This window comes from Gastrolobium bilobum, unplaced genomic scaffold (genome assembly GCF_033153095.1).
Source record: "Gastrolobium bilobum isolate Gb01-03AN ecotype WA unplaced genomic scaffold, APGP_CSIRO_Gbil_v1 utg45058, whole genome shotgun sequence".
NCBI lineage: Eukaryota > Viridiplantae > Streptophyta > Magnoliopsida > Fabales > Fabaceae > Gastrolobium > Gastrolobium bilobum.
Genome location: NW_026899611.1, coordinates 58,067 through 81,436, shown reverse-complemented (window position 1 = coordinate 81,436; position 23,370 = coordinate 58,067). Strand labels below are relative to the sequence as shown.

Below are 23,370 nucleotides of genomic sequence, written 5' to 3'. Positions count from 1 at the left end.
GGAGAGAACAAAAACAAACTTAAAAATAACACTACACTTGTGGAACATAACATTAAAAAGGGAAAATATTGGATCTCATCTTATACCGCAAGAAGATTTTTGGTTTCCGTGTTGTTTCATTCATTAGTTATACTGTGTGATTTTGACATCTGAAAAAAATTACTGAGGAACAAATGTCCCTTCATGGTCATAGAGGAAAACAAAGGGCTAAAAATTGCTCAGATCCGTTCATTCAACATTGATCTAGGAAACAATACTCAACATGAATTCAATTAAATATCACAGGGAGAAAACCACCTTACACAAAAACCAAAGCAGAAAGAAAGGCAAGCAGCAAGAAATCTGTACATTTTAGAGTTTAACCTACTGAAGTAAATAGAAAGAATTCTTCACTAATAAGGGAAACACAATCGTTAAGCTCATAAGCACCAACCCACCTGGATAATGAAGTACATAGGTAGACCTACAACAATGGCTTTGCTTAAAGCATATGCATTCCACTAGATATTGAATATTTCCCATTTCCATTCTTCTAACACTTATAACTAATATTTGATGAAAGTTTAATATCTCATATAAGATGGCTAAGAGATTGGACTACTTCTATCTTAGCGGCGTGACCTAGATCGGCTGATGCTATCCAATGATGCCCCAAAAGCTCTCCGACTGTATTCATAATTGTTGCCACTGTAGTGAGATCCATACCCACTAGATTGGTCAGTTACACGAGGAGAAACTGGCATTGGATTTACAAAATGAAAAAAAAAAAAAAAAAAAAAAGTTGCTCAGCAAGCAAAGTTCCAATAAGATAAATTTTTTTTCCCAAATAAAATGGAAATTTAGAAGCACAAGAGAAATTGAAGCAGAAGAATAAAAACACATATTACCTTGGGAATAATTTACTGCATAATCTGAAAATCGATCAGGTGTTGATATCCTAGCGGAGTGTTGAAAATTTTCTGAATTAATTATTGGCACTGGGTAAGGCCTTGGTCGTTGAGAAGAATTGGATGTGGGTGTAATTGTTGCAGAACCATTAGGGGTAGTTTTGTCTTTCCCAGATATCTGTTTATTAGCAGATTGTACACATCATTAACAAAGGCCGACACCAGGAAAGAAATCTAAAATTATTATATATATTTAGGAGAAGATATTGTAACAACTAAGTTATGTTACTACCTAATCAATCTTACCGTTAGATCAATTATATTGATCCAACGGTTATATTTATTTCCATATTTGTATGGCTATGATTCTCCATATTTAAAGTGAAAGCATTAAATATGAGAAATCATAACTATACAAAGGTGAAAATAAATATAAAGTATTAAATTTGGGAAATCATGACCATACAAAGATGGAAATAAATATAACCATTGGATCAACATAATCGATCTAACGGTGAGATTAATTAGTAGTAACTTGGTAGTAACACAACTTGATTGTTACAATATCTTTCCCCATATATTTATGGGTTATATAACTCTCATGTTGCATGAAAGTAATATAACTTTCTACAAACCCATTGATTCTCGTGCCTTTCTTTTTTTCTTTTTTAATAAATAGTGGGGCTCACCACATGATTGTATCTACAATATGAGACAACATATCTCCAATTGCATGAGTAATATAACCCTATATTTATAGGGAAAAACATTTCTACAATTAATGTAGAAAAGTTATCTACACTAGGAGTACATAGTGTAACTTTTGAAATGAACTCTATTTTTATTTAGATTTCAAAAGTTACACTATGTACTCCTGAGAGTACATAGTGTAGTGCAGATAACTTTTCTGTATTAACTGCAGAAAAGTTAAACCCGTATTTATATGGTTCTGCATTCAAACCTATGCATCTCTGTTACATGATGTCCCAAGGTATAGTTGGATACTTGAATGCATCCAAAAAGTTGAAAGAGGTCCACCAATACAAACCCAGCTAAAGCAAAAACTACAATGTTGCATAATAGAGCTTGTGATTGTTAGTAAACCCCCAGCTACTAAGGTCTATGTTAGGAAAAAAAGGGGTGAACATAGAAGAGTAGGGCCTGAGTCAGTATCTGTTAGTGACAGCTAATTGGTTAAGAACCCCTAAACGAATTGATTGAAGGAAAAAGCGGGGAAATAACAGAATAAATAGAACAAAAGGGAGTGAGAAAGGAGTCCAGGGGAGGTGGGGATTAAGAAAGTAGGGAGTAGGGCCAGGATTAAATGAGAGAGACTTCTACAGTAATTCTCATTAGAGCTCTATCTCTAGGATTCTGATTCAGATCCTGGGGTAACAGAATAGCAATAAAATTCTAATTCTTCCCCTGTTTCTTAACATGTCGGATCCAGTTCCTATTAGTGAACTTGCGATCAACAAAGCTAAACTTCATCCAACAATTTCAAATAGTGATTGACAGTTATCCAGGTATCAACAGGAGGAAAGAATACATGTCAAGGACGCACCGCAAACTTCAGTGTTCTGTTGTACAGCGTTACAAGGCCTGAGAAAAGCCTGACAGCATAGTCTGCAATCTCCTCGGTTTCATATTCCACAAAGGCATAACCTTTTGGTTTCTCTGATTCCTTATCTTTAGGAATGTGCAAGTCTACCACTCGTCCTGCTTGAATTAAAATATCATACAAGACCCTGTCTGTCACCCTCTCATCCAGATTGCCTGAGTCAAATAGAATTAACCAAATCAGCACCCAAATGTAAATGCTCATATTCATAAATCAACATATACAACATACACTCAATAAGACCCACATATTAAAATCCAATTTATCTCACTTCAGAGTGGAAATATCCCTTCAAAAAGTTGCATTCATGTAATCTATTTGACTATAAAAAAACTGAATATAATAATTTTTTGCAAAAGTAACATTTAAGCTGAAGAAATTGAAGAAAAAATAGTGAGCTTACCTACATAAACAGTGCAATTTGAGTTGCCAGACATAGCTGTATCTAGATCTGACTTAAAGCCCTACCACGAAAGAACCACCGATGTCCTCTAACTTCAGTAAAGGATGACAATCAGCAGCAAAGAAGTATCAGAACTTAAAACTAGGGAATCTAACTTTCCAAAAATAAAAAATAAAAAATTAGGGAATCTCAGTAGAGACTTAGGTGAAAAATTGGCAATATTTAGACTTTCAGTATTTAGAATATATATGGGTTTGCATAAACAAAACAATGACTTTGGTGATTGCAGCAGACTGAAACTCAAGCAAGAATAATGAATATAATGAGATAGAATTTCAACAGTCTGTTTTCACAGAAAAAAGTTTTAAAATGAAGCCACAAATCCAGAGAATGATAAATAACTATTATGAATCTAATTTTGAGAAATAATATCAACAATCATAAAAGCTATCAGAATCCTATATTATTCTGATAACCAATGCAAAACAGAGACAGCATAACAATTACTTCATTGTTTTACTTTTCCTTGGCTACCATATCACAGCAGCTGCTTGATAACTTCAAATCTTCTCAATAAGAACTAAAAATTGACCAAGTGTCAAAGGAATCTAGGAAACCGATTGTCTCAGTATTTCAATTTTTTTTCTTCATATTAATGAGATATTTTTATTCTTAGTCAAATCTGAAGTAAAAAATGTATAGCTTAATTGAGTGATGTACTGAAGTTCTTTGCAAAGCATATTAGTTTAAGCTACTAATATACACATGAATGCCTACAGTGTATTCAATTATACATAACTTCATAAAAAAGTTTTTACAAAACTAAAACCATATCGGATCTCACAAAAATCAACCTAGTGGCAGCAAATTCAAACATCATCGAAAAGATAACACAGCCGAAAATAAGTAAATGCATTAAAAATCAATAAAAAGCGAAAATTAATCAACAACCAAAGACACAAACGAAGTTTTATGAGATGCAACAAAAATTAAAGGGCTTAACAAGCTTCAGAATTTAGGACTGAGATTGTGTACAATGAATAACACTATCTATGAATTGCGAATGCACAATTAGGGTTAGGAATTGGAAGCACGTGACTTACTCGGAAGAAACAGCGACGACGAGAATGTTCTAAAAGCGCTGTAGTGTGGACGGCTTTCTTTTCCTGCGTCGTCGTTTTATTTTACCTATAACAAGGGAACGCGGGAGGCCGAAAATTGGAACAGGGTTTTTATTTTTAATTTTCCCTTTTAAAGGAAAATTATTTCTAGTAATTTCTTTACGGGTTTGATGTTGATCATATTACATAAGATAAAATTATCTCATATACAAATAAAAATATGTGAGGCTCTTGTGAAATCATAAAAAGACTTTTGGTATATCTGGTGTACTTAATTTGGTATATTCATTTATTAAAATAAGTAAAAAAATTTCACTTTAATCCTTGTTTTCTTTTATATTCTTATCTATGTACCTTCAAAATTTTCCCATTTAGTAAATGAATGTACCGAGGTTGGTACAATCATAATATTAAAAATATCTTCGTATAAAAAAGATAATTTTATCTTCTATAATATGAAAAATATTAAACCGTTCTTTACAATGAATTTTACATTAATAAAATTTTCAAATTTATTAACAAGTACTGTGTTTATTTATATACGAGTTATTTTTTATACATAATACATGCACAAAAATTAGGGAGTGTATTGGATTGGAATTTCAAAGGTTTTTAATGGATTATTTTTGGACAAAAAATCCGTTGGTATTCGATTAGGATTTTAATAGATTGAAAAAAAGTCACGTGGTATTCGATTAGAATTTTAAAATATTATTTTAGAATCTGTCCAAATCCGTTGGTATTCAATCAAAATTTTAAACAATGGAATCAATATCTCAAGGTATTCAAAAATTCGACGATTTTAATGAATTTTCTATTGGTTTGGATTTCGTGAAACTTTTTAGTGAAAAATATAAATAGAATGTCTCTCTCACAATCTCACCCCAACCTCTAGAATTTCTTGAGATTTTTTTATTGCAGTATTTTCTTCTTACTTTGGCATGTTGACCCGCTCGAAATCGAGTTCCACCATGAGAGCTTCATTAAAACTCAAAAATAACATATTTTTGAGCGATTTTTATTACAAAACCAAAAAACAACATATCAACGAGATTTTTGAGTCATTTTTTTGAGAAATTTTGAAAGTTTAAAAGGTTATTTTTCAAGCGGTCACAGTTTTTTTTAGCACGAAAAGATGTGATTTTTGTATTAAAAACTGTTGAGATATATAAAATTATTAATGTTGCCTCACCCAACAACTTAAGCTTTTGGGTTGCATTGGTTCTTTACATGGTATCAGAGCCTCGTGTCCCGGGTTCGATCCTCACTGTCCCCCACTTTCTTTCAAGTGAAATTTCCTTGTTCGCACAGGTAGGTGGGCATGTGCATTGTCCACCCTTCAAGCCCAGTGGGCTCTCGTGTGAGGGGGCGTGTTGAGATATATAAAGCCATTAATGTAGCCTCACCCAACAGCTTAAGCTTTTGGGTTGAATTAGTTCTTTACAAAAACAATATAAATAGTGGAAAAATAACAGGGAACTAAAACCCTCAGACCAATTTTCGTTTTACATTAATGAAACAATATCAATTTAAAGAAAGATTGAAACTTTCATAATATGAACCCTATATTTCGTAACAATACATTTATGAACGAAATTTCTTCACTATATGAAAGGATTTCAAATAATTTTTGTATCAATAGATAACTAAAAAATTATTTTTCAAAAGCCCCAAAGCAATTTAAGGTTTCAATGTATCGATTGAAAAAAATTTGAGAAAATTTTAGTGAGTGGTTTTTCTGCAGTAATTCGTGGAGTGAAGGATATTTAGAGCTGTTTTGGAGTTGGATGTCAATTTTGTTTGTCCAACTTCAAACGGCGATATCCGGAGCAAACGATATCGAAATGACTCGTGTGATGACTCATTGGAAAGGTAATTAAGTAAGAAAAAAAGATAGCTAAAGATGAAGATCTGGTCTTGTGCGGTGTGTCCGCAGAAAAATAATAACCGAACCATGTTTGGGAGGGTAGAAAACGTAAAAGTGAGAATTATGCTAAGTGGGTTTATGGTAACCCCTTAGTGACTTGTAATAAGTAAAATAAGTTACAAAGTTAGTTTAATTAAGTATTCTGCAAAGAGTTTACAGTTACGGTCACAACTTTTAATTATTACGCTTTTTATTATTTTAAATGCTCGCCTAATAATGGAAAAAGTTTACTCGCATTTTTTATAAATGAATTGCTGTGATTGTAACTGCGCTTAATATCATAATTAATGTTAACAATACCGGCGTACAACGGGCTGTTACAGTATTCAACCAAACGCTAAGCCATAGTCTAGAGAGGATTTCCAATTGAATTTGAGGATTCCTAATTCGATTGGGGTTAATCACGAATTGATAATTATATCTTTTTATCCAATGACGAAATAAATTAATAAATCTTGATTCCTTATATTGATTGCTTTTTAATTCTGATTTTTTAAACCTCTTTTTCAAATCTGTTTTTATTTAAATTTCAAATCAACAAAATTCCCTTTTCCCTTTATATCTATTTTACAAGAGCGTTTCTGATTTCTAGTAGGTTTTTTAGGAGACGATCCGAGTTGCCCTATCACTACAAACTTAAAGTTCGGTAATTTGCATGAGTTCGACCGTGCACATCAAGGACACGTCAACAAATTTGTCAACAAATTATTTTACTTTGGAATATATATAGATATTAAACAAAAGCATGTTGTGATGAATGATTGAATGCATGCCATTCTGCTGCCGAGCTTTAGAGCAAAACATATATTAATTTCTTTTTTGCAAGAAGACTTATAAATTTGACTTTGACAACTTGTTTTAATCCTATTTTATCTGAAGTCGCAAATGTCTCTGTGAAGGAAGGATCGAATTCAAAGCTGCATTCCAAAGTCAATATGGCTATTCCCATTTCCTATTTTCACAAAAAAACTTTAATGTTGAGATATATTTATTTTTAAATAATAAAAGAAGGAAAAAATATTTGTAATTTTACATGAAAAGAAAAAAATATCCTAGAGATACATAACAATTGACAGGGCCCACATATTTTCTAAAAAAAAAATTATGTGTCTGATCACTTTTTTCTTTTTATGCGAGATTACAGACATTTTATCTATAAAAGAAAAAAAAATGTGTGTCATTTTAAATGATGTAAAATTATGTTAATTTAAGTGAGAGAAAGAAATAAATTATGGAAGAAAAAGAATAGACAAAAAAAATAAAGTTGTGAATTTCACCTTTTCATAAGAGTAAAATCACATAAATTATGTCATTTAGAAGGACAAAATTTTTTTCTTAAAGCAACATGTTAAATCTTAAAAGTTTATAGATTAATTTTTACGTCAGAGATTTCAGAAACCAATATAAACAACAAAATATATTTCATAATTAATTCGATAAATAAAATACATAAGTAAAAGCTTTAGTCAACAGATTAATATAATGATAATAATAATAATAATAATAATAATAATAACAACCCACGATATATATGATGATGCGCTTATAAATTATGGTTAAAAGATCGAAAGGGAGTGGGGCCACGTGGAGGCTTCAGAAGGGGTCGCTGATAACACGCTCTCCTTCCTCCTCGGTCCTCACACCACCACCGGAAGCTCCGTCACAATCACAACAAGAACACTGTCTGTCTCACCTCAAAAACCATTCAACAAAATTCCAATTCCGTTCACTTCCATGGATTGTGATTGCTCGCACCTCGAACACGAAGCTTCATCATCTTCTTCTAATGCGTACAGGCTCCTGCTGCAAGCGCTCTCTCTCATTCCGATCTGGCATTACATGGTTGTTGCCGTCGTTGTTCTGATCGCGTTTCTCTACAATTTCATCGAAATTCATTTCCTCGAAGACCTTCTCTCGGGATTCTCAGGTTACCCTGTCGAATTGACGTACAATTCCTGCTCCAAAATCTATGAAGGCGTTGTTTCCAAGTGCAGGATTCTTCACGGTAGGTATTCGGCGACGCCGTGGCTTTCAAGTCCTCATCTTCAGACCGTTTTCTTGAACTTCTTCGGGAGGCCTCCCGTTTTCAAATACCGAAGGTGAGTGAGGTGATAGATATTCAATCTTTGAATTTTAAGTTGGAAATGCGTGTGATTGGTTTTTTTGTAGAAGAAGGAATAATGTTACGTTCATGTCTGGATATTTGGACTGGTATCTGTTTTTAAGATATGTGGAAAATAGAAATATTTGAGGTTTTGACCTCTTTGGACCCCTCCTTTCTATTTCTCTCCCCTATATATTTTGTTGAACTACAATTATTGTGACAGGGTTATGCTAGAATAAGCTTGACCAGAAGAGTGCCCGAGCTTTCCGTTGGTTAGACCAGAAAGGGTCCCAGTTTAGGAAAGTGATGCATTCTGGAAATATCTTTCAAAGCCTTTGTTAGGGAGATGCTCGAGCTTTCTCTAGCAATTCCCAATTCCATTGTGATACTTGTATTATTAAATAAAGTTGTTAATAACTGACTCAAAGTTGTTTACAAAGTCTAGATTAATCCCATGCAGAAATGAGCCCCCTCTACCAAATAATAATAATAATAAAAAAGGTTATGGGCCACCACCCTAACTGATTAGGATGTATGTGTTCTTCTATTTGATTCCCCCTCCTCTTTTGCATTCGGTGACTTGTACGTCGTGGTAAAGTCTCAACAATTTAATAGTTTCATCTAACAATTGCTCATATATTCTCTTTCAGACAACTATTTAATACTCCTGATGGTGGAACCGTTGCTTTGGACTGGCTAATGAGTTCTGATGGTATATATGAAATATTCAAATTATCAATTTGTGTTTTTAACATGCATACTTAATTGGTTAATGATTATCAAATTAGAAAGCCTCTAGCCTAAGAACAGATACAATTCCAAGGTTGATTTTTAAGATTTTTGTGTCTGATCATTTTACAGTTTCTGGTGGTGCTCTTCATATGGATGATGTTGTTTCTAAAGATGAATCTACTCCCATTGTCATAGTAATTCCCGGTCTTACAAGTGACTCTTCATCTGCTGTAAGTTATATTATGTTTCAGTTTTTGTGCCCCTAAATGTTAGTGTTATCTCACAGTTTTTTTTTTTTTTTTTTTTCAACTTAACGGGAATTGGGAAAAACCACACACTTATCCCCAGCCTGTTGGCAGCTACTTGACTGCTAGGTCAGGGCTTGTGATCTTTGGTTGTCTTATCCTTGTCTTCATAATTATATTGCATCAGTTGAAACTGCCTAGCCTAGCAGCTAGTTACATAACTCTTATGCCAAAGGCTTGTGTTGTGTTACTGTCATCACTGTCTCAACAATTTAATATGAAACTGCTGTACAAGTTTTTGATGTTGCTTTATATGATTTAATTGTAATTTCATCTAACCACAAACCCATGTTTAAGCATCAATTTGGGTTTTAGTTTTAATTCCTTCAATTTTCTTAAATTCAGAATATATATTTCATCTTTATGATGCTTTTGTAATACTTTATTGAGAAAACACACATCAACTATTACATGTCACACATTAGAGTCCTCCTCAAAGCCTTGGTTGGCATTAGGTTTTTACCACATGCAAGCATGGGCGGACCCAAGGGAGGGGTGTGAGTTGACGGTCATCCCTCTTTAAACTTTGATTTTTTAGTATTATATATATATAATGGTATTTTTGTAATAATAATAGATTATTAATCCTAATAATTAACCCCTCCCTCAAAAACACTTGTAATAATTAACTCGTTTTATTAGTCTTAATAATATTTATAATTTTGATATTTATTTTTCGTCCCCACTCATAAAAAATTCTGGATCCACCAAAGGCTAGGGATTATAAATCTCAAACCGATGACTTTAGAGGTAAAATGATTTCTCGAGAGCTTATGCTAAGAGTGAATCAAGTGCAATATCAGGGAGACATTCGATGCATGCTAAGATATTACTGCTAAAAGGAAACATTGTTTCCGTTAACACTACTAGCTTCCAAAATGGAGAGTATATTGGACACCACTGTTTTTTTATTTTTTATTCTTTTGTTAGGCATCAATTATGCTTGATGTTACCTTGTGTATGAAATGTTTACTAATTTCTAATTTTAATATTTCACTTCTTTTTGTTGATTAGGAGATATATTTATATTATAGTGGCATCTTACAGTTTATTTTTCTTTCTTTCCCCCTGTTCTTGGTAGTATCTCAAACATCTTGCATATCATACAGCAAAGCATGGATGGAAAGTTGTTATCTGTAATCACCGAGGACTTGGAGGTGTTTCAATCACGGTTAGTTTTTCTGCAAGCTGGAAATATATAGGTTAACAATGTTGATACAATTGAAGACATAACGTGAACATTGTTGATTATATGAAGACTTACCAATTAACAATGTTAATATAAGAATGATGTACATTTTACTCAGCTCTAATGGGTTTTTAACTCGGCATCCTACCAATCAATTAACAATATAAGAATTTAAGGTTAGTTAATGAATTGGCTAAGTATGCTCATCGGGTGGATAGATGAAGCTTGCCAATCTATTTGCATGTCAAGAAAAAATTTCTTGAAGTAGACGTTGTGTGAGAACCATGAAGAGACTAAAGGAACCAATTTTAGATCATGGGAAAGGCAGCAGCTGAAAAATGTCCTTGAAATTTTTTTGCATTCATTTTTGTTAGAATAATAGGATTATTGTGCATCTCAGTACTGTGATTATGTTGTGGTGTAACAGTTTTCTTGTAATGCAATTTCTTATTAAAATCATTTCAGTCTGATTGTTTCTACAATGCTGGATGGACCGAGGATGCTCGCACAGTAATTAATTATCTCCACAAAGAGAACCCCAGGGTGCCTTTGTTTGTTGTCGGAACTAGTATTGGAGCTAATATTCTGGTAAATTCATAGCTTGAGTCTTAATTAATTAATTAATTTAATTGCTTACTTCAAATGGTCTATACCTAAATTTCCATTTAATCACATACATCTTCAAGTGTCACTTATAGCAATGACCAAGAAGCAACTGACTTCATTCAAGTGTTTGGCATTTCTTGCTTCCCCACATTGACATCTATTTCTTCTGAAAAGTGCTCTCTCCTGGTTGGAACTTGATTAAAAATTTCCCACTTCCTCGTACTGGATTACGATTATCTTTGATCAAAACCACTTCTGCTCATGGATATTAATGTTTCCTACTTGTTCATATATATGCATATTACTATATTGCTTTTAGATAAGTGTATGACATTTCTTGCTTCACCGCATTGACCTCTATTTCTTCTTAAATATGTTCTCTCCTGGTTGGAGCTTGATCAATTTTTTCCAATCCCTTGTACTGGTTTAGCATAATTTTTGATCAAAAACTGTTTTCAATTGTGGATATAAATGTTTCCTACCTGTTATACGCTTATATTAATTTTAGTTCGGGACCAGATATTCAAACTTTCTCAGCATGATCAAAAGCATCATGCTGGTTCCCTAACTTTTTTTTTTTTCTTTTTTAAATAAATTCTAACTCCTCTATGTTAATGCTTAATTTCTTTTATCATACTTATGTTATGACCATTGGTACATACTCTATCTGTTTTTCAAACTACAGCAAAACTCAGGAATAATTGTTAACTTATTCTCACATATGTAAAAATCTCGGTTTCGGCACTACACTGTTTGATTTGAAAGATTGTTTGCAGATAAAATATCTTGGTGAGGATGGTGAGAATATTCCTGTAGCTGGAGCTGTAGCTATTTGCGGTCCTTGGGACCTTTTGGTTAGTATTTTGACTTTAAAGTGACTGTCTTCAACTTTTGCATTTCAAATGGCATTGATTAACGTGCACAATATGTTATGAAAAAATACCAGAGTCTATCTTTCAAATGGATTTGGACCCAATTTAATTCTGTGGATCCAATTAAAAAAAGAAATAAATGCAATGTTTAAGGAACACTACATGTAAATTAACATGGGATAAAATGTTCAAGTAATATAGTCCTCAATCTAACATTTATTGTATGAGTTGATGCTGCAAATTCTTTGTTTGTTTGGTAATTCTAAGTGTTGAAAGTTATACTTGATGTACAAGTCATGCATTTCTCTATTTGTCTAAAATATTCAACTTTAGGAATGGAATGTGTAAATTGCAGGGTTATGTTTTTCTTTTCTTTTCTTCTTGGGTGTGTGGAGGAAAGGTAGACATTTCTGAAAAAGTTGGAGACAATTTGGTTTGGAATCAAATGAGCATAATGACAACTATCTTGAAAGTTCGAGTTTGGGACGTACTTTTAGGCTTTTAGCGTATAAGATTTATGTGCTTATACTTCAAAATTGTTTTATACAATCTATTTGATATGACTGATGGAGTTTTCTTGAATTTCACTCGCAGTTGAACATTACTGAAATTTGGAATTGTTCTTCATTTTGCCCATTATTATACCTAATCTGGAAGTTATGTTACTTGTGTATCGATTGCAGATAGGGGATAGATTTATAACCCGTAGGCGTGTGCAGAGGTTTTATGATAAAGCACTTGCAATTGGACTTCAAGGTTATGCAAAATTGTATGTTTGAATCTTTGCAGTTGAGTTTAAATATCTTGTTAATAAGCTCTTGGTTTTTCATTTATTAAAGTTTTCATTTGCAGACAAAGATGCAAAACTAAGAAGTTTCTCTAGTTCATAATTGACTTGATTTAACATTTTTACCAATATTCATTGCAGACACCAACCTCACTTTTCTCGTCTTGCTAATTGGGAAGGGATAGAAAAGGTGGTCTTACTCTCTATATTTTCATTTTTACTACTACTATCAGTGTAATAAAAAAATCAATTATTTATTGTACATTTTTATGGTGTTGGCCTGTTTAGTCCATGTTCAATCTGTTAGCTGGTACCCAATTTTATTGATTTATTTTCTAACTGAAAAATAGAGCTAAGTTTTTAATGTGGTATCCAGGCAAGTTACTTGTCTGTACTAGTAAATGAGGAGGATGAATGAAGGGTGTAAAGCAAATGTCATTCATTTTTTTTCCTTACTCCTCTTAATTGTGGTATTTTATGCTGGTCTTGTTCAAATGTTACAAGCCAACGTAATTATTCAAGTGTTAGAATGATGCTTGTTGATTTTAAATGCCATATAGTTGCTACTCAATTATCCGTTTGGATCTAGCTTTTTCTTTAACAGATAGGGTTTCATTATTCTAATATGTATCACATTCTTAAACTTTGTGTGCCCCATGTTATTGTTTTACGGTAATTTTTAAAATTTTAACCAATACTGAGTGCATATACATTCTTGTGGTTTGCAGTCACTTTCTATTCGAGATTTTGATGACCATGCCACCCGTATTGTTGGGAAGTATGAGGTACTTAGGTAGCACCTAAGATTTGTAATCAATTTTCATGTCTTATCTCTTGCTCTACATCCTTATATCGGTTACCTAAAAGTATCTTGTTTCCTTAGACGGTTGATACGTATTATAGACGCTGCAGCAGTTCTATTTATGTGCAATCTGTGTCGATTCCGCTTCTCTGTATTAGTGCTCTGGATGATCCAGTCTGTACCAGGGAAGCCATTCCCTGGGATGAATGCAGGTGCTTGCTTTACTGTTTTCCTTGGTTCTAATTAATTTGCTTTCTCTTGCATTACTGCAATATCAATTTTAATGTACTACTCTTTTGATAGGGCAAATAAAAATATTGTGTTGGCTACTGTAAAGCATGGAGGACATCTGGCCTTCTTTGAAGGGATAACTGCATCTGGCCTATGGTACTTGAGTCATTTTGTACATCTGACTCTTCAGCATTATGTCACATCCAACAATCCTATGCATTTTCCTTCAAATTATTGCAACATCCTTTTTTTGTTCGGGGGAAGAGAAGAGGGGAGGAGAAAGAGGATTGCAACATTGTTTATCATTGATATCATTTCTTGGTTGCTGCAATAGAATATCCATGATATCACCTAAATTGTAATCCAACTAAGTAGCCACTAATGTAAAGAAAATGAAGACCAATTTTCTTCCCTTTTGCAGGTGGGTAAGAGCTGCGAATGAATTCCTTGGTGTCCTACACTCTAGCCACTATATGCATGTACAGAAGAAGGTAAAAGATATGCTACTGTATTCACTTATTTGCTTATTGATTCTGTTTTTTTCCATCCTCTGGTTATGTGCTATTTGTAATTACCATATACGTTTTGGTATCACAATTCGGGATTGTGGTAGAGTAAGTTATCTCGGAGCACTAAACACAGCATTGCTGCTGGCTGAAACTGCTGTTTTCTCTGTTATCGGCAATGCAGATCTCTAAACCAAACACACCATTGAACTCGTCAATTGATCAGGGGCCTTATGTTAATGTTACTGAAGATGGAATGGTGGCTGCATTGAACAATGAGCCAACAACAGACAATGTGGAAGAAATAAAAGTAATTCAGGATACGCATCATGACAGTCATGATAGGATTCCAGAAGAGAAAGCTAAAAAACAAGATGAAGAGCTTGTGACTAATGCAAAGAGTGGTGATTCCTCTGGCATTGCACAAACGACTAGTGCCGATGATGCCGTACGTCTTGATGTATTAACATCTTTCAAAAGATACGTAGGCCAGTTATCTCGACAAAATCGATGGTCCATTTGGTTGCTGGTTTATATTGCTATTACTACAAGTTGGCCACTGGTCGGTTCAGCCCTATACATTGTGTTTGGGAAAAAGCTACGGGATATCTTACCAGGTGGTTTGGTCAGAAGATAATCTCATGATCGCAAATATTTTGTTGTATTTGTCTGTGTAGATGTATAATAATGTGAAGAAACTGTATTAGATTTATTTTCCCCTTACAATATATATATATATATATATATATATATATATATATATATATATATATAAAATAAGTGAGAATAAGCAAACTAATTAATTACATGAATTTACTCAAATTGACCAAAAAAAAGAGAGATCCTAATTGATCCCTAGGAATAAGGTACATGATATGTTTCCTAAAACACAATGGTTTCTAAATATTTTCCATAAATAATGTGCTTGTCCTACTATGCCTTTGCCTTGCTAACGGTGGAAATTTCCATTTCTAAGCTTATGGTTAATTAACACTTTCATGGGTTTGTTGTTTTCGTTAAACCACTTGTTTCTGGTCAGTTCTCATCCTGCCCTGTAACAAATGGAAAACACCTATATATAATTTGATTACTTCATTAAGGTTTCTTTGTATTATATGATGCGTCAAATGTGGTGTATAGTTTACATGAAGAAGATGTAAAGATGGCAACTCACCATTTGTCGAATGTAGCATTACAAGAGTTAACAACCAAATTTTAAGATAACTAATATAAATGCTTACCTCTAAGTCTTGAAAGACCAATGGTGGTTTATATATATATTAGCATATAGTTACTGTTTTCTCAAAAGAGCTCCCCTACGATAAACGCGCACTAGATAGATTTTAACATCTTCAACAACTACTGAGATTTATTGAATTATATTTTAGAGTTATTGATACAGATTCAAATCCGAAACCGGATAAAAAAAGAAAGAAAAAAAGCAGCTTCTACTAGCGTGAAAATTAACTTCATCTCACTTATAAGGGAAGTTAAAAGGTGGAAATTGGACTTTTACTAGCCATGATCCAACCTTTTAATATTTAAGATTGGTTGATAATGTATTCACTTGATTTCTTCCTAACTCCAAAGCATGGCCTTCAGCCCTTCATACTTATCTAAAATTTCTTCCTTAGACAAGTTAATTTTTGTTAATCATGAAACGGAGAGAAACATCTATCTAATACGAAGGGAAGAACAACCACAGCTGACCACAAACATGTTCAACTTCAATTATAACCACAAACTCAAGAGAGCAAGAAAAAAGAAAGTTGAGCAATGGCGGTTCGAACTCAAAGTCTCCATATACTATTGCCATTGCCTTGAAACTTTAAGCACAGCTTGAAGATGAATTTAAAATTCATGCAACAAATTTTTCTTTAAAATTTTTGGGTGTTTAAAAAGCTTGTATTTCCCTTTAATATGTGGCTCCTGTGATTTTAAGAGTTATTTTATTTCCCTTGATTGTGAAGACTACGTTGAGTGCATATCTTCTCTTACACTGTTTGTCAACTGTGAATGGCTTGATAAATTGAAGCCAAATGGCCAACCACACTGATTTCTAGTCTTTTAATTAATGGAGGTTTATACGTCTTAACAACATGATCAAACTTCTAGAAATTAATGATACACGATTTGAAATGAAGATATGCTAGAATTGTACTAAATTTGATGAGCGCAAATGAACTAGATAAACTTCAAAACAAGAATGCGAAACTGGAATTAAATGCTATAAAACACATAAACATGTCCAATAAAGTTAAAATAAAAAAATCACGATCATAATTTTCACATATGTTGAACAATGATGTGAAAGGGTAGCTTACTGATTTGTTTGGGACAAATCCCTCAATGTTAGCTTGAAATAGATGATTTGTTTGGTACATGTCCTTTTTTCAATACCAAATAATAGATGATTCATTAATGGAATAAAATATCATATATATAGTCATCAAAGTAACTAGTGGGTAGTCATGAAAAAAAAAGAAACAAACTAATGAGAAAACCCGAATCCTACCAAAATCATGTGTCCTAAACAAGGAAGTCCCTTATAACAAAGGACATTAGAAAACTAAATATGTCTAAACTGTATAACATAAAGTATATATCTTGTGGATTTAAAATTAAATAACTAAACTAGTTATTCAAGATCAAATCAACTCCTTAAATTTATTAGATAGTCAACCGAGCATCATTTGATGCCAATTGCCAACTAATAAGATAATCATATGATTGGAACCTTGAGATAATGACTTTTTGATGCCAATTTCCAACTAATAAGATAATCAAATGATTGGAACCTTGAGATAATGACTTATATATATATATATATATAGGTAGAATCCTTTGACACCAGTGTCAAATTTGAAATTTGACACCTCATGTGAGAGTCGTTAGATCAAAAAAGATCAACGGTGTCACATGCTTACAAATCAGAGTCGTTGATCTTTTTTGATATAATGACTCTCAGATGAGGTGTCAAATTTCAAATTTGACACTAGTGTCAAAAGGATCCTACCTCATATATATATATATATATATATATATATATAGACACACTATTAAGTCATTGGTTTGAACTTGAACTTCTAATTGTAAGTAAAAGAAAGAAAAATTGACCTTATAATTTTATAATTGCTATTGCTTAGAGAAGCATGACATAATTAGTATCTGATATGGCTTTGAGCTTTCACTGTGGACATAAGTTTTGGTGAGAGAAATGACATATTTGTTATAAGGAATATCAAAGCAGAGGAAGACAAACCTGACGTCCCAAGTAATAATAAAATCTTATAAAGGAATAGAAGTTTCTTAACAATCTGAAGAGGACCAAGAATATTCAACAAATTAACTATATAAGAAAAACAAATCTTAAGCTAGATTAGTGTCACATTGTTTTCTCAGCCTCTGTCCCTTGTCGAAGGTTTATTCATACATTGTGCTTGCATATAATATTGCAATGGATCTAACTTTGTTAATCCTTCTTAATATTTGACTGCTGATGTAAAGTTCCTTTTTTGGCGGAAGATACCTTTGCTTATAATCTAGGACAAGTTTAGCCGAAAGGCATATTTCAAATGCACATCAATTTGAATAGCACGTTTCTAATGATGACTATGTAATCTTGTAATTAATATACTTAATTACTATTCAATCATTTCTATAGCTTTCATTTATTATTCAATGCATCTCCAATATTGTTTTTATTTTATTATTTTCATACATGAGAATAGTTTATTGTTTTAAATTTTTTAAAGTATTGATTTGGACCTATTCCACGGGGATACAAGACCCAATCCATAAAAGACCCAAAATGATCCAATTACTAAAATTTCAATGTTAAGGAAACGCGGTTATCCCACATATTTACCTGTTATCTCGTAAGTACATTGGCACACAATATCAGTCTATTACGACTACATGACATCAGCAACTCAAGACTCTACAATCATCCTAATAGCCAATGGCTAAGGCATAGACACCCGATTCCAGGTGTGCCTATGAAGCATAGCCCACAAATAGACATCTCCCGCACACGAGATAGCCTGCAAGAGTCACCTTTGTGCACCAATGAAATTAAGTGCCGCCATACTAAAGTGACATAAGTAGGGCACTCAACTACGAGACAACGACCAAAGTACCACACTTTTCACAAAAAATTACTTGAATGCCACGCTCTGCAATTTTTTTTTGAAATGCCATGTCACCTAACTCGTTACAACACCTGACGAGTTAGGTGTGGACATGTGATAGAAGGTGTATGGCTATGTAAGTGCAGTGAGATTACGTTGGCTACGTAAGTGTAGCGAGATTACGTTGACTATGTAAGTGCAACGAGATTACGTGGGGTCAAACGTGCTATGCAGCATAGCGTGTTTAGTCAGCTTTTTTGACGCGTGGCAAACGTGCTATGCAGCATAGCATGTTTAGTCAGCTTTTCTAATGCGTGTCAAACTTTTTTTAACACATTGCAAACGTGCTATGCAGATCATGTTATGTGTGCGTCATAAAATAATTTAAATTAATATAGACTGAATTAAACTAAAATAATTAACAAACATAAATTACATTTAATTCATTAACACTCATAAATTAAATTACATTACTTAATGGTTCAATTTTTTTTTGACATAACTTAAACTAAATTAAATGAAATTAATTAACGCTCCTAAAAATAATTAATTAATAGTTGTAAAATAATTTAAATTAACACAACCATGTGTTTTAGTAGGGGTGTCAATATAGGTTATGGCACACGGGTCGACCTGCGACACGACACGAAAATTCGTGTTCGGGTTGAACCGCAAAAAAAATCGTGTCAGAAAAAATAACACGTAAAAAATTAAATTTGTGTCGTGTTCGTGTTGACCCATATTTTTGTAATTATTTTTTATAATTTTGACCTATTTTTTTTAAAAAATTTGTCAATTATCGTTTTGACCCCTATTTTGCGTGTTATTCGTGTCGTGTCAACCCGCAAAAATTCGTGTCGTGTTAGTGTTGAAGATTTTGACACGAATAAAAATTTGTGTCGTGTTCATGTTGATGTATTCATGTCGTGTCAAATATGTGTCGCGTCAACCTATTTTGACACCCCTATGTTTTAGTACCATCATTGGATCAAGCTCAGACGTGTATGGTCCAACCCAACTGTTATTTGATTGATCAGTATATCATTAATCAGTATAGTACTAAATATTCAATATAAATATAATTTAAAATTAAAATTAACACCAAAAACGTAGCCAGATTGGTTTCCAACTTTCCAATATAGAAAACTTGAATACTATAAGGCAATTCGTTTCAAGATGTAGATAGAATCGAGAACCTTTTCATAAGAAATGGAAAACAGATTGGCAAAACTTCAAAGTTTAAACTTGACAATTATAAATTGAAAGCCCAATAGAATAGAATAAAACAAAGTTTTATTAAAGTAATATCAAAAGTGCATGTTGTTTAACAAAGTGTTCTAAATGTTTAAATGTTTTAACGATCTCCAATAGATAACGAGAGTAACTCACCCTCCTCTTACTCTTACAGCCATATATAGCATCTCCCTCCCGAATCATGATAATACATACAAAGTCATCATTGATACTTAGAGATTGTCAAAGATGCCAAGAGTTAGAGTGCAAGAATCGTAATATCAGGAAGCCACCCTTAACTTGTTACAGTACTGTTCATTATTAAACCCACGATCCTCAATCAAAGTATTAACAGCTATTATTATGCCAAATTATAATATATTTTTAGAGAAGACAACAGCTGTAGAAGCAAATAGTTTGCATCTTAGGATGCAGACCACTATCATCTGGGTGCTGGTGTCTTCTATAAAATAAAGGTTTTCCCAATATTCCAAAAACTACATAGCCATGATTTCGCGGATCATGTCATATGAATGTGAGGGCCACAACCACTCCCATTTCTTTCACTGTTTGCTGCAAAATTATAATATTTTTTTAAACATTACTCAACTCAGTTTCATATATAAACATATTAATTTTGGTTATATATGAAAATGAAAGGTTGTATAATAAACCAAAAAAAGAGAGAGTTAAAACAATAAATATTAGCCATGGTCTTCCCCAACCAAATATATCTCCTTAATCTAAACATTTATTATAAAAATAATACTATGATCAAGATATATATCACGTGCTACGAATCCATTGATGTACACACATCTTTATGCACATATCTCCAAACTATCATGATTCTACTTAGGACTACTAAATTATTGAAAGAGGATTTATTCCTTTCATCTTATAGCTAGGAAAGAAGTTACCATTTGATTTATTTATTCTTTTATTTGTTTTTGTTTTGGTGATGATTAATTTTTATATAAATTTTAGGAATAACTAGTGATGTGTGTGGTTGATGAGTGATGAGAGTTACTTACTCCACTGCTCTTTCCCCATCCATCAAATTTTCATTCTGATGACTGACACGATTGGTATGCAGAAACCGACCACACAACCTTTCTCTCTTCAACCCCCACCACTACTTCCTTACCTTTGCCATTGTTCTTTTTCATCTTGGCACGCAAAGAGTGTATGCTCACGCAAAGGGAAAAAACATATAGATTTTGGTAGGGAAGTGTTTGTTTCTTGAGAAAAGAGAGGGATGAAAAAACCCTCACGTGGGGTTGTCTGACACACCCTCATCAATTTTCCACTAACCTGAATGCCTATTCAACTACTTATCCTTTCTTGACACCTTTCTTTCTTTCTTTCTTTCTTTTTTCTTTTCTTTTTTGTAAACATGACACCTTTCTTTCTAATACACCCTTCTTCTCTCTTCTGTCCTCTTTCATGCTTTCTATCACACACACACGTACCCTTTTTTTTTGCATTGTCTTTTTTATTATTATTCACATGTTTTTATTTTCTGATTAATTTTCTCACGCAAAAGGGCCAAAAAGAAAATATAATATAAAATATTTGAGGCTTTGTTTTTGTCTTTGACATGGGGTGGCAGAGAGGCTCACGTGGGTTTATCTGACACCAAGGCATGTTTTTCTACCTTACTTTTCCTTCTTTCCTTCCTCGTTTTACCTTTCCATTCATCAAGTTGAGACAAAGAGGTTTCTTGCATTTGGGTTTTGGTCTTCTTTGTTATTGCTATTTTCTTTTCTTTTTTGTAGATAGATTTGTTATGGATATACACAAGTGGGGTTTTCTTTATATATGTATTAGATGCTTTCTTTTCTTCAGTTACCCTCTTTTGCTTTGGATAACATATATACTTAGTGCGTCCAAGAAACTGCCATATGTCAGCCTCGAGTTGCATGATCATTGTGCCCTATTTGGAGCATATTAATAGCAAGTTATGTGTCCTCCATTAACAAGACAATCAAGAATTAAGAACTTTTCCATGTTTGATGTGACCCTTAGAGGATCCAGCACTGCTACCTATGACTATTTCAAACACCAATACCAACTCCCGTGAAATAATTCCTCTTCCCTTTCTATATGGGAAGTGGTTTTTTGGAATGGAGAATGATTGATAGAAACAAAATTGGTACATAGATTCTTCACAGAAGCATCGACTCATTAATTATTATATCAATTTATTTAATCATTTAACTTTTTTTTATAATTAGTCATTTTAAATTGTAAATTTATAGCCAATCTTAATTAAATTCATTGATCATATGTATAAGTATTTATTATTTTAATATATTTGACTATTAATTAATTAATCAATTATCCCTTATCAACTTAAAAAGTAAATAATTGTAAATGATTGAGTAATGAAATCAGTTTGAGGGTTTGTACAAACTTACTTTGTGCAAATAACAAACTTTTTTCTATATTGATAGTGAAATACAAACCTGGTGATTACGGTCGATCATCTGATAAAGGAAAATGTTAAATATATATGAGATATAAAAAAAGTCAATAACTTATTGAATTATGAGTGGATTTATATTTTTTTTTGTTTTTTTAATGAAATTATTTAATAGTAAACAAAGAAATACAAACCTTTTTTATACATATAAAGTTATTTACGGAACTTCAAATTTGAGATCGAATGAAGTGTGGAATTTTTAGTATAACACATGCTATTGTTGTCAACGGATTTATTATATGCTACAAAATATAGAGAGAGTGCAGAAAATTGAAATATAATGCATTCTGTGATCAAGTAAATATTCCTAATAATATTCACAATGGCAGGTGCTTTGCGGTTTAAAGTACTATTTTCTCCCATTCAATCATAACACACGTTTTACTACCAAAAGAAGAGAAATCAAGGTGGATAAGCATATATAGATACAGTATGCATTCATAAAAAGTCTCATCTAACACAGGTAAAGTTGGGTCACTTTTTGTTAGCATCCATTTGTCTTGGCATATTATGATGAGGAGAAAGCGTCAAAAAGTTTCCTTGCAGAGGATCCCTATGTACTTAAGGAATATATGCTAAGAAAGCCAAAATCCTTGTAGACGCTCTACATTCTACCAATTAGAAACCATGTTTGAGAAGAATATGGGATCCAAATTTCTTTGTTTATTCCATCAAAGGCAAAATATAAATAAAACTAAAAAATGTTGCCAACTAACAAGCACTTGAGAAATGCATGTCATTGACCAATTGTATTTCTTTATTTTCAAATATATATGGTCCACATTGAAAACAGATAGCCATAGCATATAGCGTTGATCATTTCCATTATTCCTCCTACACATGGAAACTCTAGCAAGCGAATTGATCAAAGGGAAGGAATATGTATGGTGGAGAAAAAGGAATAGGATCATGAAGTTAACTTGTTAGGGCAATTAATTAGATAGAAAAGTGTATAAAAGACAATTTTTCAAGGACGGTACGTTTGATACCCCCATTGACACTGCTGTCTCTTGTCCAATGCATATGGCATCTTCCAAGCCTTCCCAACTACCAAAGGAGTGTGAAAAACCCATAAACAGAACCATTTTTAATGGATTTTAAAAAGCAGTCCAATATAATAATGAAAAGATCAATGTGTTTTCCTGACCCAAGACACTGATTCTAAAGAATAAAAAGATACCCTTCTTAATCTCTCCGTCTTATTGGAAAAATATAGGAGAGCCAAAAAAAAAAAAATCTTTGATCCTTCTCTCTTGGTCTCTTGCTCCTATATATACCCATGTCATGACATAAGGGAATTTTCGTGAGTTTTGCCCCATAAAAGTTCACAAGCATAACAGGCTTTTATTATGTCATAGATTTACTCTCCTTCAAACACACACAAGCTTTATCTTATCTCTCTTCCTCTCTTTCTTCTTCTTCTTCAGAT

The 23,370-nt window shown here is 32.8% G+C and overlaps 2 protein-coding genes across 3 annotated transcripts; one reads left to right on the top strand and one right to left on the bottom strand.

Moving 5' to 3' along the window:
- Positions 1-332: 332 nt before the first annotated feature.
- Positions 333-4,133, bottom strand: LOC133291963 (protein HSH49). Of its 2 annotated transcripts, none has more exons than XM_061490324.1 (5): positions 4,015-4,133; positions 2,912-3,003; positions 2,452-2,663; positions 888-1,065; positions 333-736 (listed from the first exon to the last, which is right to left on the bottom strand). In XM_061490324.1, exons 2-5 carry the CDS (start codon positions 2,943-2,945, stop codon positions 609-611), a joined length of 552 nt encoding a protein of 183 aa, XP_061346308.1. In that variant the 5' UTR covers positions 2,946-3,003; positions 4,015-4,133; the 3' UTR covers positions 333-608. The 2 variants fall into 2 exon arrangements, with proteins under 2 accessions (XP_061346308.1, XP_061346309.1); XM_061490325.1 differs by having other exon boundaries at positions 333-687.
- A 3,398-nt stretch (positions 4,134-7,531) lies between these two features.
- LOC133291962 (embryogenesis-associated protein EMB8) lies at positions 7,532-14,810 on the top strand. Its single transcript, XM_061490323.1, has 13 exons — positions 7,532-8,058; positions 8,714-8,775; positions 8,925-9,025; positions 10,182-10,271; positions 10,755-10,877; positions 11,672-11,749; positions 12,451-12,536; positions 12,696-12,744; positions 13,283-13,339; positions 13,438-13,568; positions 13,660-13,743; positions 14,009-14,078; positions 14,278-14,810. Exons 1-13 carry the CDS (start codon positions 7,694-7,696, stop codon positions 14,728-14,730), a joined length of 1,749 nt encoding a protein of 582 aa, XP_061346307.1. The 5' UTR covers positions 7,532-7,693; the 3' UTR covers positions 14,731-14,810.
- Positions 14,811-23,370: the final 8,560 nt, after the last annotated feature.